Source organism: Onychomys torridus, chromosome 7, assembly GCF_903995425.1.
Source record: "Onychomys torridus chromosome 7, mOncTor1.1, whole genome shotgun sequence".
Lineage (NCBI taxonomy): Eukaryota > Metazoa > Chordata > Mammalia > Rodentia > Cricetidae > Onychomys > Onychomys torridus.
In genome coordinates, this window is record NC_050449.1 from 73,514,981 (window position 1) to 73,528,114 (window position 13,134).

Sequence of the window (13,134 nt, forward strand, 5' to 3'; positions counted from 1 at the left end):
TGTGTGTGTGTGTGTGTGTGTGTGTGTGTGTGTGTTGCTGAGGATGGAATCCAGGGCTTCCACTCCTATTGAATGGCATCCTCTGTCTTTAAAATGTATTTTTCTCAATGATAAGGTGCTAATAATTTTACTTGCTGCCTTCTTTTTTGGGGAAGAACCAAACTTTTTTTTTTAAATTTTTTTACTAAGATAATTTTTTCGTTCAGACATCCCCCTCTTCCCTCCCCCTGCCCCTAGCTTCCTCGTCCCAACTCACCCCACCAAACCTATTTTTTTTTAATCTTTGCTGTGTTCTACACTTTTTGTGTTGTTTACGGTAAGATTTAAAACTTCAAAGCAGAGTGTAAACTCTGTTCTCTTGGGATCAGCAGTATGACATTAGAAGTATCTCACTTAGGTGTTCTAACGATTCCTGGGGCTGTAGCTTCCTGAGCGAGAGAGAAGCTAGGCTGTGTTTGAACTTGGGTGTTTATATTTCCTTGACTTCAACAAGAATTCGATGTTAGCATTTTCCTGTCATCTGACAGATAAATTTTCTATTGTTTTTAGTAGCAAAGAAGCTTTCAAATATATTAGAATAGAAAACAGTTTTAACGTGTCCTTTGCTTATAGGAAAGTTTCTGTACTTTTTTCTTAATTTGTCAGATTGTATTTTTGGCTTACTCGTGTGCTCCCATGAAAGGAATGTAATACTGTACTTTTGAAATTCTGTTAAGTTTTACTTACAATTTTGAACATCTAATCCTTTATACGATGGAGGGCAATAGTTTCAGGATGTGAGTTTTGTTTTATTCTAAATTGAAGGCTATAATTTTACTGAGTGACTGATGTTTTCTTGAGTTTCCATGAATGTTGGAGAAATGTAGAACTTTTATATGTTGACTTGTGATAAGTGATTATAAACCTAGGTTTTGTCTTGTGTCCTAAATAACATATAATATTTATTCTAAGACTGTTGTGCACTAAGAAACTTTTTGTCTAATATAATAAAACTGAAATTATTGGAATTTTTATAATTTCCAGGAAATATCATTATTACTTAAATGATATCTATGACTACTATAAAATAATCTGTCATCAAATGCTTTATAGGTAAACCCTTTTGAGAGTTTTTGATTTTATGCATCCATATATTCCTTCCAGTTAAGTATTTGGCTACTTAGACTATTTTATGTTGACCAAAATTGGAAAAAAAAATAGCAATAGTTAACACATAGTATAATGCAAAATAACACTAAAACAAATTGCTCATATTAATGGCTTTGCCTTGTTGACTGCAATAATTACAGCTGCAATAACATTGCAACAGTCAGTCTCCTATCTTACATTTCTTTTCTTTTTCATGTTTTAAGCAATCAGGACCGAAAAGAAAGGTAAGCTGAATGTTGATGAAATGGGTGTAGCCGTAAAATATCAGCGTATATGCTTTGAACAATAGCCTGAATTGGAGTTCATCATTAAAACTTACTATTTTCATGAAAGGAAACCTGTTAGTACATTGTGATATTGGATTGAAGTATGAATTGATCACCCCCCCCCCTCCCAATATCTTCCCATTTCTCTTTCCCTTCCTCTTCCTAACAAGCACCTACCTATGTCTGCTTCCTTTTGTCCGTCCTTCCACCCATCCTATCCCCTTTCCTCCCTAGCTTGCAGGAGCATGGGTGAGGAATTTCTTACTTAAGCAAGGGAAACTTACCACTGGCTATACCACTAAGAAATATTACTGGGCGTTCCCCCACTAACCATTAACTGCTTATGGCTCCTCAAGGAGAGATGGGAACCCATGAGCTTCTTCCCATTCATGGTGGAATATTGATGGGCCCAGGCTTATGCAGGTCTTAGACACGTAATTGCACTGCTGTGAGTTAATGAGTGCAACTGCCCTCTTAGGTCTAGAAAATAACATTTCACACCACTAATCCCCATTCTCCAGTTCTTAGAATCTTCTACCATCCTTTCCACAATGTTCCCTGAGCCTTGGTGTGGGTGTGGGTGTGTGTGGAGAAAGAGTGAGTAGATGTCATGTTTAGAGCTGAACACTCAACAGTCTCTTGTTCTTAACACTTGTTTCATTTGTAAGTCTGCATTAACTGTCATCTACTTCAAAATGAAACTTATCTGAGCAAGGCTGAAGTTAGCAATGTCCTGTGGGTATAGACATAAATATTTAGAAGGCAGTTTGATACTAGGTTTATTTGGGAAACCAGCAGCAGTAGATCACCTGCTATGACCTATGACCTTCCCAGTCAAGGGCTTTTGACCAGGTCTGTAATACCAGGCATGAATTCCCTTCTTTGCAGAGGACCTCAGATCTAACCAGCAAGGAATTGGCTATCCCAGCTTCATTTACCATTAAGCCAGTGGGCATGTCTTACCTGGCAGATTGGTATTATAGCTCACAGGTTCATAATAAGATAGGGTCATTGATAATTTTATTCCTAGCATTCTAAGAAGATAATACTTTCCTGTACTATGAAAGCTAGCTTGCAGGGCTTCTAACCCATCTCTTTCTTTGGTTCATTGTCTTCATATATCCCAGACTGACTTGGAACTCTGTTGTGTAGCTGAGATGACCTTGAACCTTTTTTTTTATGATGTCTTTGGAGGTCGGAAGCATTGTTTCTTTTCAACTCTTCCAGGAGCTAGAGTTATAGGTGACTGTGTGTGTGTGTGTGTGTGTGTGTGTAGTGTGTATCTGTAGTAACAGAACTTGGGTCCTCTGCAAGAAAAGATTGCTTTTAACTGCTGAGCCATCTCTAGCCCTGATCTTGAACTTCTGATCCTCCTGCCTCTACCTCTTGAGTGCTAGAATTACACACACACACACACACACACACACACACACACACACACACACACTATACACATCTGGAATCAAACCCAGATCTTTGTGCAGGCTAAGCAAACACATTCCATCCACTGGGTTAAATTTCCAGTTTTCTTTTTTATAGTACTATTGCTACCACTGCATAAAAGGCAGGTCCTTTTCCCACCCTCACAGTTTATATCATCACAAATTTTAAAATCTTGGCAGAGTAGACATTATTCACATGTTCCCGCTACTGCTCTAGTTACCGTTGCTGATGCTGTTTGCTGGGATTTGATCCTAAAATAGTCATTGAATAATTTGGGGCTTTGTATCAGTTACTCAACTTCACTGTGCCTCAGTTTTTTCATGTATAAAAATGTAGCTTGAAAGGTTATGAGAGTAAGGATTAATAGGAAACATTTTTAACATTAGTATCTGGCACACAAGTGTTCAGTGTTTGCTGATTGCTCTTTCAGTCATTACTGTGGCCTCTTTTAATAGTGTTTTCTTGGTTGTTTTTATTTTGCTGCTTTGACCTTTATGTAGGAATATGAAAGAGTGTTCATTTGTGATTTATTTGATCACGTGAATCACACCGCTTTAAACTACTAAACACTAATGTGAACATTTATAAATAAATGCTTATATAAAACAGGAGTATTTTTAGACACCCTTACCTAGGGTTGAAAAGTATCTCTTATACCTCCCGAGTTAGTGCTTTTTTTCCCCTTACGTAGTGATTTTTCTCTCACGGTTAGCTACGGAACATTTGTTCTTTCTCAAAATTAGTATACTTAGATATACTATTTAGGGCACTTATATTGAAATTATATTTACCATGGTTGTATGTTGAGGCAATTGTGGTAGCTTATGATTATACTCCCAGCACCAAGGCAAGAGGATTGCCAGTTTGAAGGCAGCCTGTGCTACATAATGAGACCCCTTCTGAAATAATGATAATTGTGTATTAAGTTTGACACAGTAGTTTAATATTTTAAGACAAGTGTTTTTTTAGCTATAATGTTCTATGGCAAGACGTCACTTGTTCTATAATTGACTTTTATGACACATTTTTTTGCACTGAGTTTAATTTAGCATTGTCACGTCCAGACTTAACATGAATTCTTTTTGGTTCAGTATTCATTTTATTCATTGATTACTTTTTAAATAATGAAAAACATACAAAAAATAAAAATTGGGTTGTATTCAGTTGGGTAATTTATTCAAGTTGATGTGTGACAAGTCTTTTAATGTGATTTTCATAAACTAGTTAAAAGGCAATTTCAAGAGAAAAAGGTCTAGATTTTGCATTTGAGTAATGAACAGGTAGTGTCCAAAGTGATTGCTTTAGAAGCCAGCTAAAGGTAGTACCAGTTACTTGAGGCTAAGACTGAAGGCAGTTTGAGACCTTAAATGAGGCACTTTTTCTAAAAAAATTTAAAAAATTTAATTAAACGACTGCCTTGACAATCCGCTAATTCGAATTTGTTTATTGAATATGTATCCCAGCAGTCCACTATTGTGGCTCTGTAGATTGACAACTTTAGAGAGAGAACGCCACTGCTCTCTAGCTGTAGTTTTATTTTCATAATGCAGTTTATTTTATAGCATCACTTTTTAACAAGACAAGTTATGGTTTCTCTGAATAAATGTATTGTAAGTAGTCCTTTGACTTTGTCATTTTGAGAACTACATTATTTCCTATTTGAATGAAGTCATACAACTTTCCTTTTGTAGGAAAGAATATCCACCTCATGTCCAAAAAGCTGAAAACAACCCTGTAATGTTAAGTCATGTCCAAAGTGTAGGTAAGTGTACAATTTTGTTTGTTACCCTGGGAAGGGCTTTGAATTCCTAAGTAAGGAATACAAATAGAGGGAATATAGATACTAGCTTTAGAATAGTGTCCAACATAAAAGACATAATGTTGAGAACCATACTTTATGACAGATTTGAGATTTTTATTTTAAACTGTGGTCTTATATAGTGAGGATGCTTGCACAATTAGGTGTGTACAGTTTGAAATCTTTGAATTATGTTATGTTTTTGTTAAAAATACAAGTATTAATTATAGATTATCTATAGCTTTAACATGTTTTATATTAGATTATATCAGTTTTGTATTAATGCAAAAAAAACAAAATGTATTTCATCATCAAACTGATTTTCCTTATGTAAAATAGTGATTTGATTTCTTTTGAATGGCATCTGGGGATGCATGTCACTGGGCCTGCAGAGGTCAGAGGGAAGCTTTGGCAAGTCATCTTCCTCCTTCCACCTTGTCAAAGCAGTCTGTCTTGTTGCTTTGCCCCAGCAGGCAGCTAGCTCTCCTCACTGTGTCCTACTGCAGGAGAGCTGGGATTACAGATGGACGCTCTCAGGTCAGCTTGTCTCTGTGCAGACCTGGGATAACTCTAGTGGTTGAGCTTGTACTCTTTGAGCCATACTGCTAACCCAGCATTCTTCTTCTTCTGTTTGTTTTGAGATCAAGATTTCTCTGTTGCAGGCTATCCTTTAACTTAAATATCCTCCTCCCTTAACCCCTGAGGGGGATGGAACTTACAGGTGTGTGCTGCTAAGCTGAGCCCAATTGAAAATAGATGCTTAATTTTTTTTTTTTTTTTTTTTAAGAATTGTTTTTGTTAATTTTGACTGTGGGGTGAGGGTAGGGGTGGGGAGGCATATGCATGTGTATGGGGTGCCCACAGAGGCCGGAAGCTTCAAATCCTTAGAACTGGAGTTGCAAAAGTTGTGAACTTCCTAACTTGGGTACTGGGAACTTAGCTGTGGTCCTCTTCAAGAGCAATCTCCACAGCCCCTCTAATGGATTTCTTTCTTTCTTTTTATTATTATTATTATTATTATTATTATTATTATTATATTTGTGTTTTAATTTTACACATCAGCCATGGGTTCCCCTGTCCTTCCCCCTCTTGCCCCCACCCCCACCTTCCCCCCAGCCCGTCCCCTCCATTCTCATCTCCTCCAGGGCCAAGACTCCCCTGAGGATTCATTTAAACCTGGTGGCTTCAGTACAGGCAGGTCCAGTCCCCTCCTTCCAGGCTGAGCAAAGTGTCCCTGTGTAAGCCCAAGGTTCCAAACAGACATTTCATGCACTAAGGACAGGTCCGGGTCCCACTGCCTGGGTGCCTCCCAAACAGTTCAAGCTATTCAATTGTCTCACTTATCCAGAGGGCCCAATCCAGTTGGGGGCTCCACAGCCTTTGTTTCATATGTAGCCTCCTTGTTAACAGACAAGGGTTTGCTTGTTCTTAAACATGATGGTTCCGAACTCTGTTGCATAAGTAAAAGTTGTCATGCTCAGTTTCATCATTTCTCATTATCTTGTATTCGTTTTAATTTGGATTAGACTTTGCAGTGCATAGCTATGTTAATAAATTGAATTTAGCAATAATGACCATCTTCTTCGATGTCCACCCTGTTACACTTTTATTCTTTATTGAACACTGATTCCGTTCTACTAACTAAGTCAAATACATTGTGTTTGTTACGTATTTATGTCCTATTTCTTGTGGAAGATCCCTCTAAATTCAGATTTTTACCTCCATTTTTGTACAGAAGAACAAATGTTGCCATCAAAGCATTGAATTATTTGCCTAGAACTAATGGAGCTAGCAATGGCAGCTGGCTTGAAACCTGGGTCTGTTTAATGCCGAATCTCTTACTCAGTACAAAGTTGCTTTGACCTTCAGAGAAGAAGAAGACAAATGCAGTACAGAGAGACAAAGTGATGAGATCCCTAGCAATACTGTAGATGCCATTTAGCCAGTCTGTCAGAATACTTAGCGTTTATCCAATGACATTCGGTAAGATTCAGCAATATTCATTCAGCTGGGCATTGTAGCACACACCGTATATCTCAGCACTCTGGAGGCAGAGGCAGGTGGACCTCTGTGAGTTCAAGGCCAGTCTGGTCCACATAGAAAGTTCAGGCCATCCAAGGATACATAGTAAGATCCTGTCTCAAACAAACAACAAAAAACTACTCAACAATATTCCTTGGATTTCTTTGTTTTTCACTTTAAAATAATTGTAGATATAATTATCTACTATTATTATAGAAAAATGGCAAAACTAATAAAAATGGTTCCTATTTATTCTTCATCCTTGTTATACCTTTTAAATCAATACTTTTGTCAAAGTGAAGATTAGTATAAGGTGTTTGCCTGTTTGGTTATTGGGGTTTTGTTTGCTTTCTGACACAGAACCTCATTATATAATTCAGGCCTGCATAGTACTCTGTATAGTCTGAATTAGTTCAGACTACTGATCTCCTGCCTTAGCCTTCTGCATGATAGGATTAAAGACATATGTCATTATAGGTCTGTCTGGTTATAAGACTGATTGCTAAGCTGTTGGCCTTGTTTAGAAGTAACCTGTTTTCCATTGATGCCTTCCCCACATTGCAGTTAGTGTTTCCTTAGTTTCCTGCATTATTTTGATGACTACAGGGGAGTTGCTTTTGTAATGCCTCTTGGTTTATGTTTGATGATGATTTATATGATGGAGCTGCATCTCTGCTGTTTTTGACAACACAGAAACAATGTGCCTTTTTTAGTTTATTCTGTCAGGGATTGCATGGTTTTAATGTGTGGTTGCTGGTGATGTTAGTTATCATCACTTTGTTATATGTAGTTTCATCACTGTAAAATTTGGTACTTAATAAAATTCCCTGATAATGTTGAGGTAATGATTCTGTTTCTCTTCAACTTTTCACCATTTGATTTTATCATCCATTGGTGATTGTTGGGGGTAGAGTTGAACTTTCCTGACAGCCTTATGGGGCTCCGTCTCAAACTGGCTATGTTCAATCCTGGCTTTAAATTCTAAGCCCCTCTGCCTACACATCCGGAGTGCTGGTACTATAGAATTGTACTATCACCCATAGCTTCATTAGTGGGTCCTAATAAACCTGTTACTCATTCACACAACAGTTACTACTTTTATTTTGCATTTATTCTTCTGCAGGATAGATATACCCTTTGATATTTCTAAGTTCTTACGGGCAGTACATATAAATTTTGGGACAATATTTGCATATTGCAATTCTAAGCTTTGTCAAGGGGAGAGGTGCTTTTAAGAGAGTCTTGGAATTAAACTCTTGGTTTCTGTAGTGCTGGACATTGAACCCAGGGCTTTGTGCATGCCAAGTAAGCACTCGATCAATTGAACTACTCCAGCCAAAGCTGTAACTGTTTTGAAAGTAAGAAAAATTATATTGAGATACTACCTTTTATCTTTAATTATATTAAAGGCAATGGGGCCTTCCATTTTCAGCTACTTGTGTGTTAGACAGGTAGATATATGGTTATAGGGTAAACTACAGTACTAGCATATTGCATATGATGCTGCATGAAGATCACATTCAGTTTTAGTATTTCCTTTGGAGAAGATCACATGTCATTAGTTCTAGCATAGCTCCTGGACTGTTTTTGCCTTTAAAAGAAATCACTGTGGAACTGACAGGACGGCACAGTGGATAAACGTGCTTGAGCATTTGTCTCTCAGAACTTGAATTTGATCCCTTGAACCCTCAAAGGTGGAAAGTGTTGGTTGACTCCAAGACTACCATCTAACCTCTACATGTGCACCATTGTATACACATACCTGCACTCAAACTCATTACACATGTTACCACCACCATCATCAAATGTATTTTAAAATTTAAATAAAATTTAGGTTCCTTTTTTTTCCTTTGGTTTTTTTTTTTCAGACAGGGTTTCTCTGTAGCTTTTGGAGCCTGTCCTGGAACTCACTCTGTAGACCAGGCTGACGTCAAACTCACAGAGATCCACCTGCCTCTGCCTCCTGAGTGCTAGAATTAAAGGTGTGTGCCACCACCATCTGGCAAAATTTAGGTTCTTGATATCAAGATGATTTTTTTAAAATTTACTTATGTATACAGGAGAGGGCACCAGATCTCATTACAGATGGTTGTGAGCCACCATGTGGGTGCTGGGAATTGAACTCAGGACCTCTGGAAGAGCAGTCAGTGCTCTTAACCTCTGAGCCATCGCTCCAGCCCCAAGATGATTTTTTTTTTTTTTTACATTTATTTATTTGGTTCGTTAGATGTGTGCATGTGTGCGTGCGTGTAGAGTCCAAGTGCCACATCCCATTGTGGATTTCAGAAGACAACCCTCCTGGCATGTGTTTTCTCCTTCCACCTTGTGGGCTCGGGATCGAATTTAGCAGCACACACCTTTATTTCTAAGCCATTTTGCTTGCCTTCAGTCTTCTTTATTATTCTGTTTGTTCCCTTTTTTGAGTTTAGGATGTATTTAATAGTGAGTTTTAGTAAGTTATAACCATAGTCTTCGCTAGCATTGATAAGCAGTTTTGTAATAAAAAGTTAAAGCGTATGAATTAAGTATAATTTTTTTAGGTTTTTGTCAAAACGCATTTGTTGTTTGTTTTGTTTGACAAGATTTTGATTTTTCTAAGCATGTAGAATAGCATTTATATAATGATACATTAAAATCACCAATTTTCCTGCAGCTTTTTATTTTGTTCTTTAAGCTTCCTTTTCTTTTTGCAACTGTTTTTTTTAGTATTCCTCTAAAAGTTACAACTGCTTGACATTATATGCTATCTTTTAATATGTATACATTTAAATTACATTTTCATGCAATTATACCTTAGGATTACAGCAGTCGGGTGATAAATCACTCCTTAATTCACATGTACAGATACAGAAGAAAAGTATCTTCTCATATACAGCCAGTCCATTTTATTATCTTAAAACTTTCTGTCCCTGTGCAGTGAGCCTCTATAGCTTTGGAGTATATGCCTGCAGATTCAGCAACTATGATCAATTGTATTAGAAAAAAGACAATTGTATCTGTCAAAATTGCATCTGTATTGAACATATACCCTGTAGCCCCAGGGCAAATGTATCATTAACATTGGTTACCCAGAAAGAAATTGATCAAAGATTAACAGATAAAATAATGTTCTACAAATAGCCATTCTTTGTTGTTGTTGTTGTTTTGTTTTTTGTTTTTTGAGACAGGGTTTCTCTGTGTAGCTTTGTGCCTTTCCTGGAACTCACTTGGTAGCCCAGGCTAGCCTCGAACTCACAGAGATCCACCTGGCTCTGTCTCCCGAGTGCTGGGATTACAGGTGTGCACCACCACCACCTGGCTAAGATTTATTTATTTGTTATGTATACAATGTTCTGTCTGCACATATCCCTATAGGCCAGAAGAGGGCACCAGATCTCATTACAGATGGTTGTGAGCCATCATGTGGTTGCTGGGAATTGAACTCAAGACCTTTGGAAGAGCAAGCAGTGCTTTTAACCTCTGAGCCATCTCTCTAGCCAAATGGCCATTCTTAATATGGGGGAACAAATTCAGAATACTTAGACACACTTAACAACATCATGTCATGCTAACTATAAATGTAATTTTGTTATTCCTGTCTTTTAATTTTTCAGAGATGTACTGAGAACAAGTACAAACACACCTAAGAGAGAGGTGTCTAAAATAGTTTTCAGCTTGCTATCAATATAGATACTCTTCATTATCAGATTAGCCATTCTAAACTACAGATATCCTCTACAATAGCAATGACTAATTACTTCACCCATTAGTTACAATATTTTTGTTCAAAATAAAAATAACTTTATTACTTTATAAATCACTGGAGGATTAATTATTCTTCCAGTCATCTTCAGACTTTTATTTATCCACAGTATGGCCATAGAGAGATTCACACACCAATTTAATGAACAAAAAGGTAGGAGATTGCCGGTAGCCATGTCAAAAATAGAACAAGAGGCAAATGAAGTTCAGGTGTCGGCCCACTAGAAGAAGAACTGTCTGATGGTTATGTCTTGTCTCCAGAATGCCCTTTGCTCTGTTAGGCTTTCACATGCTGCTGTCACAATCTTTTCTCTGGTATATTGGATGTGGGGGATCCCCCACTACCTGTATTTCTGGGCATCAATTCTGTGGATTGCCAAACAGATGAGTCCTCCTTAAGCTGTATTCTCTAATGGACACAGTTTTGATGAATAAAAATGTTAGGATATGTTTCATAACTAAGACCTATTGTTCCATGAAGCCTGTGAGACACTTAGGACCTGCTTTAGATCACAGCTGAGATTTATGATTTAGGAAAACATTTGTGTCCCGGAGCCAGGCAGGTTCAATTACCTTTAATCTTTTTGCTAAGATATGAAATCACAGATTTTTTTTTTTTATATCATTAGGTGAAATAAAGCTTCAAAAGAGCTTAAATTAGACCAGATGCCTTTCTAATGGTTTTTTAGATAAGCATTCTCAGTCTTGTTCACAAGGACATAACTGTGCTGTCTGGCTAGGTTGTAAATACAGAAAAGCCCAACTATTGCTAGCTGGCAAATTAGTCCTTGCACCCATTCCTGACCTCAATTTGTGAAAATATATTCTGACTAGCCAAGGCTACAGAGAATAATTTGACTCTGTAGCCCCTAGTGAGGGCTGCAGGTGTGTATTGCCTGAGAGATTCTGTTAAGAGTAGTTAATTGGTGGAGGGGAAGGGAACAGAAGAGCGACTGGAGAGAACAACATGAGAGAATAAAGAAAAGGAACTGCTAAGAGTATGTGTGAGTTTTTTCCTTCCCTAAAAAACGCTCAGATAGAAAAGTTACAAGCCCTGTGTGCAGCTTTGGGGCTGGTTTCTAGAGGTTGCAATAATACCCTTTTTTGTTTTGTTTTTATTCACTAAACAGCACAGTAAAATACTAATTTTAAATATTATGCATATTATATTCACTTGTATTTTAATTAAATATTACTGATATTTAAGAAATGTTTGGCAGAAAACATACATATTTCAGTGGAATAATGTGCACAGATCTTGTGTTCAAATTATAAGATCTAATGAAAACTTGGTTTATTTTTATTTTTCTTTATGTCCATAATTGAGTTTAGTTAAAAAAAAATCTTGCATAGGACCTGGTGTCACGAGGCTTTAACTCCAATACTTGGGAGGCAGAAGCAGGTAGATCTCTGTGAGGTCATGCTCAACCAGGGTTGCATGGTGAGACCCTGTCTCAATAAAGCAAACAAATCTGAACCAGCATGTTGTTTAAAGGGATTGAGGGTTTTCTTGGAGGCACACTCTGTGTTGGTGAGGCACATTCAGCCTGTTCTGTTTACTCCTGAGCTCAGTTTCTTTGCCTTGGTCTTTCACAAGTATTCAGAACCCATATCCTGTTAAAGGCCATGTTGTCAGACTATTGTGTTTTAAATTAATTTTACAAGTAATTTCTTATATTCTGGACACCTGTGTTTATATACTATCTGATTTTAAAAATGTCTGTGTTCTTTTTTACTCAAGAGTAGAATAATAGTATAGCTGTTAGTCAACATTTGTTTAGAAATAGCAAAGTAAACTATCCCATATAAAGCCCACTAACATCTGGATGCTCTAGACTAGCATGTTTCTCTGTGTAACCTCAGGGTAAAACTTTGATAGTTTTTTTGTTTTGTTTTGTTTCAGGGTTTTTTTTTTTTTTTTTTTTTTTTTAAGTCTTTTATGTCCTTTGGCTGTAGGCTGAGTCTTCAGGTTCTAAGTTTATACATGACTCATTATCTCTATTTTAAAGAGTAAGTCATTTTCAAAGATGAATTAGAAACATCATCTCTTCCCCTAAATTCCCCTGCTACTGCCTTCCGAATACTGAAATTAAAGGCATGCACCACCACACCTCACTAATTTTACACTTAAATGCATCATATAGTTTTGTCTTCATGCAATTCATTAGTCTGGTAAATACTTGTTCAGTTTTTGTCTTTTGTAGTTTCTTAGTGTTAAAAAAAAAAAAATATGACCGCCAGGCAGTGGTGGCACATGCCTTTAACCCCAGCACTTAGGAGGCAGAGGCAGGCAGATCTACAGAGTGAGTTTCAGGACAGCCAGAGAAACACAGAAACTTTGTCTTGGGAACACCCCCCCACCCACGCCACCCACCCCCACCCCCACCCCGCCAGCCAGGTCTACAAAGTGAGTTTCAGGACAGCCAGAGAAACATAGAAACCTTGTCTTGGAATCCCCCCCCCCGGGGGGGGGGGGCCCGGGAGGAATATGTGTGTGTGAGAGTGTGTGTGTGTATATATACTCACATATATAGAGACTAAAATCTTATTTCTCACAGCCATATTGGCAATAATAGACTAGTACCAACAACTATTTTATTATTAAATGAGTACTAATAGAAATATAAATTGGGTGCCATGGCAACTATGGATTAATTAAATTACTAGGGTGGGACAGAGGCAGTTAACTTCTTAGCTGTAGCAGGAATCTTAAAG

At 37.4% G+C, this 13,134-nt stretch overlaps 1 protein-coding gene across 2 annotated transcripts in view; it reads left to right on the forward strand.

Moving 5' to 3' along the window:
* Positions 1 to 13,134, forward strand: part of Senp6 (SUMO specific peptidase 6) — a 93,301-nt gene that overhangs the window by 30,108 nt on the left and 50,059 nt on the right. The window contains exons 6-7 of one of the 2 annotated variants that reach the window (XM_036192115.1): positions 1,353 to 1,373; positions 4,550 to 4,620. In XM_036192115.1, the coding sequence (XP_036048008.1) occupies positions 1,353 to 1,373; positions 4,550 to 4,620 (92 nt within the window). The remainder of the gene's footprint in view (positions 1 to 1,352; positions 1,374 to 4,549; positions 4,621 to 13,134) is intronic. The other variant, XM_036192116.1, reaches the window with a different exon arrangement.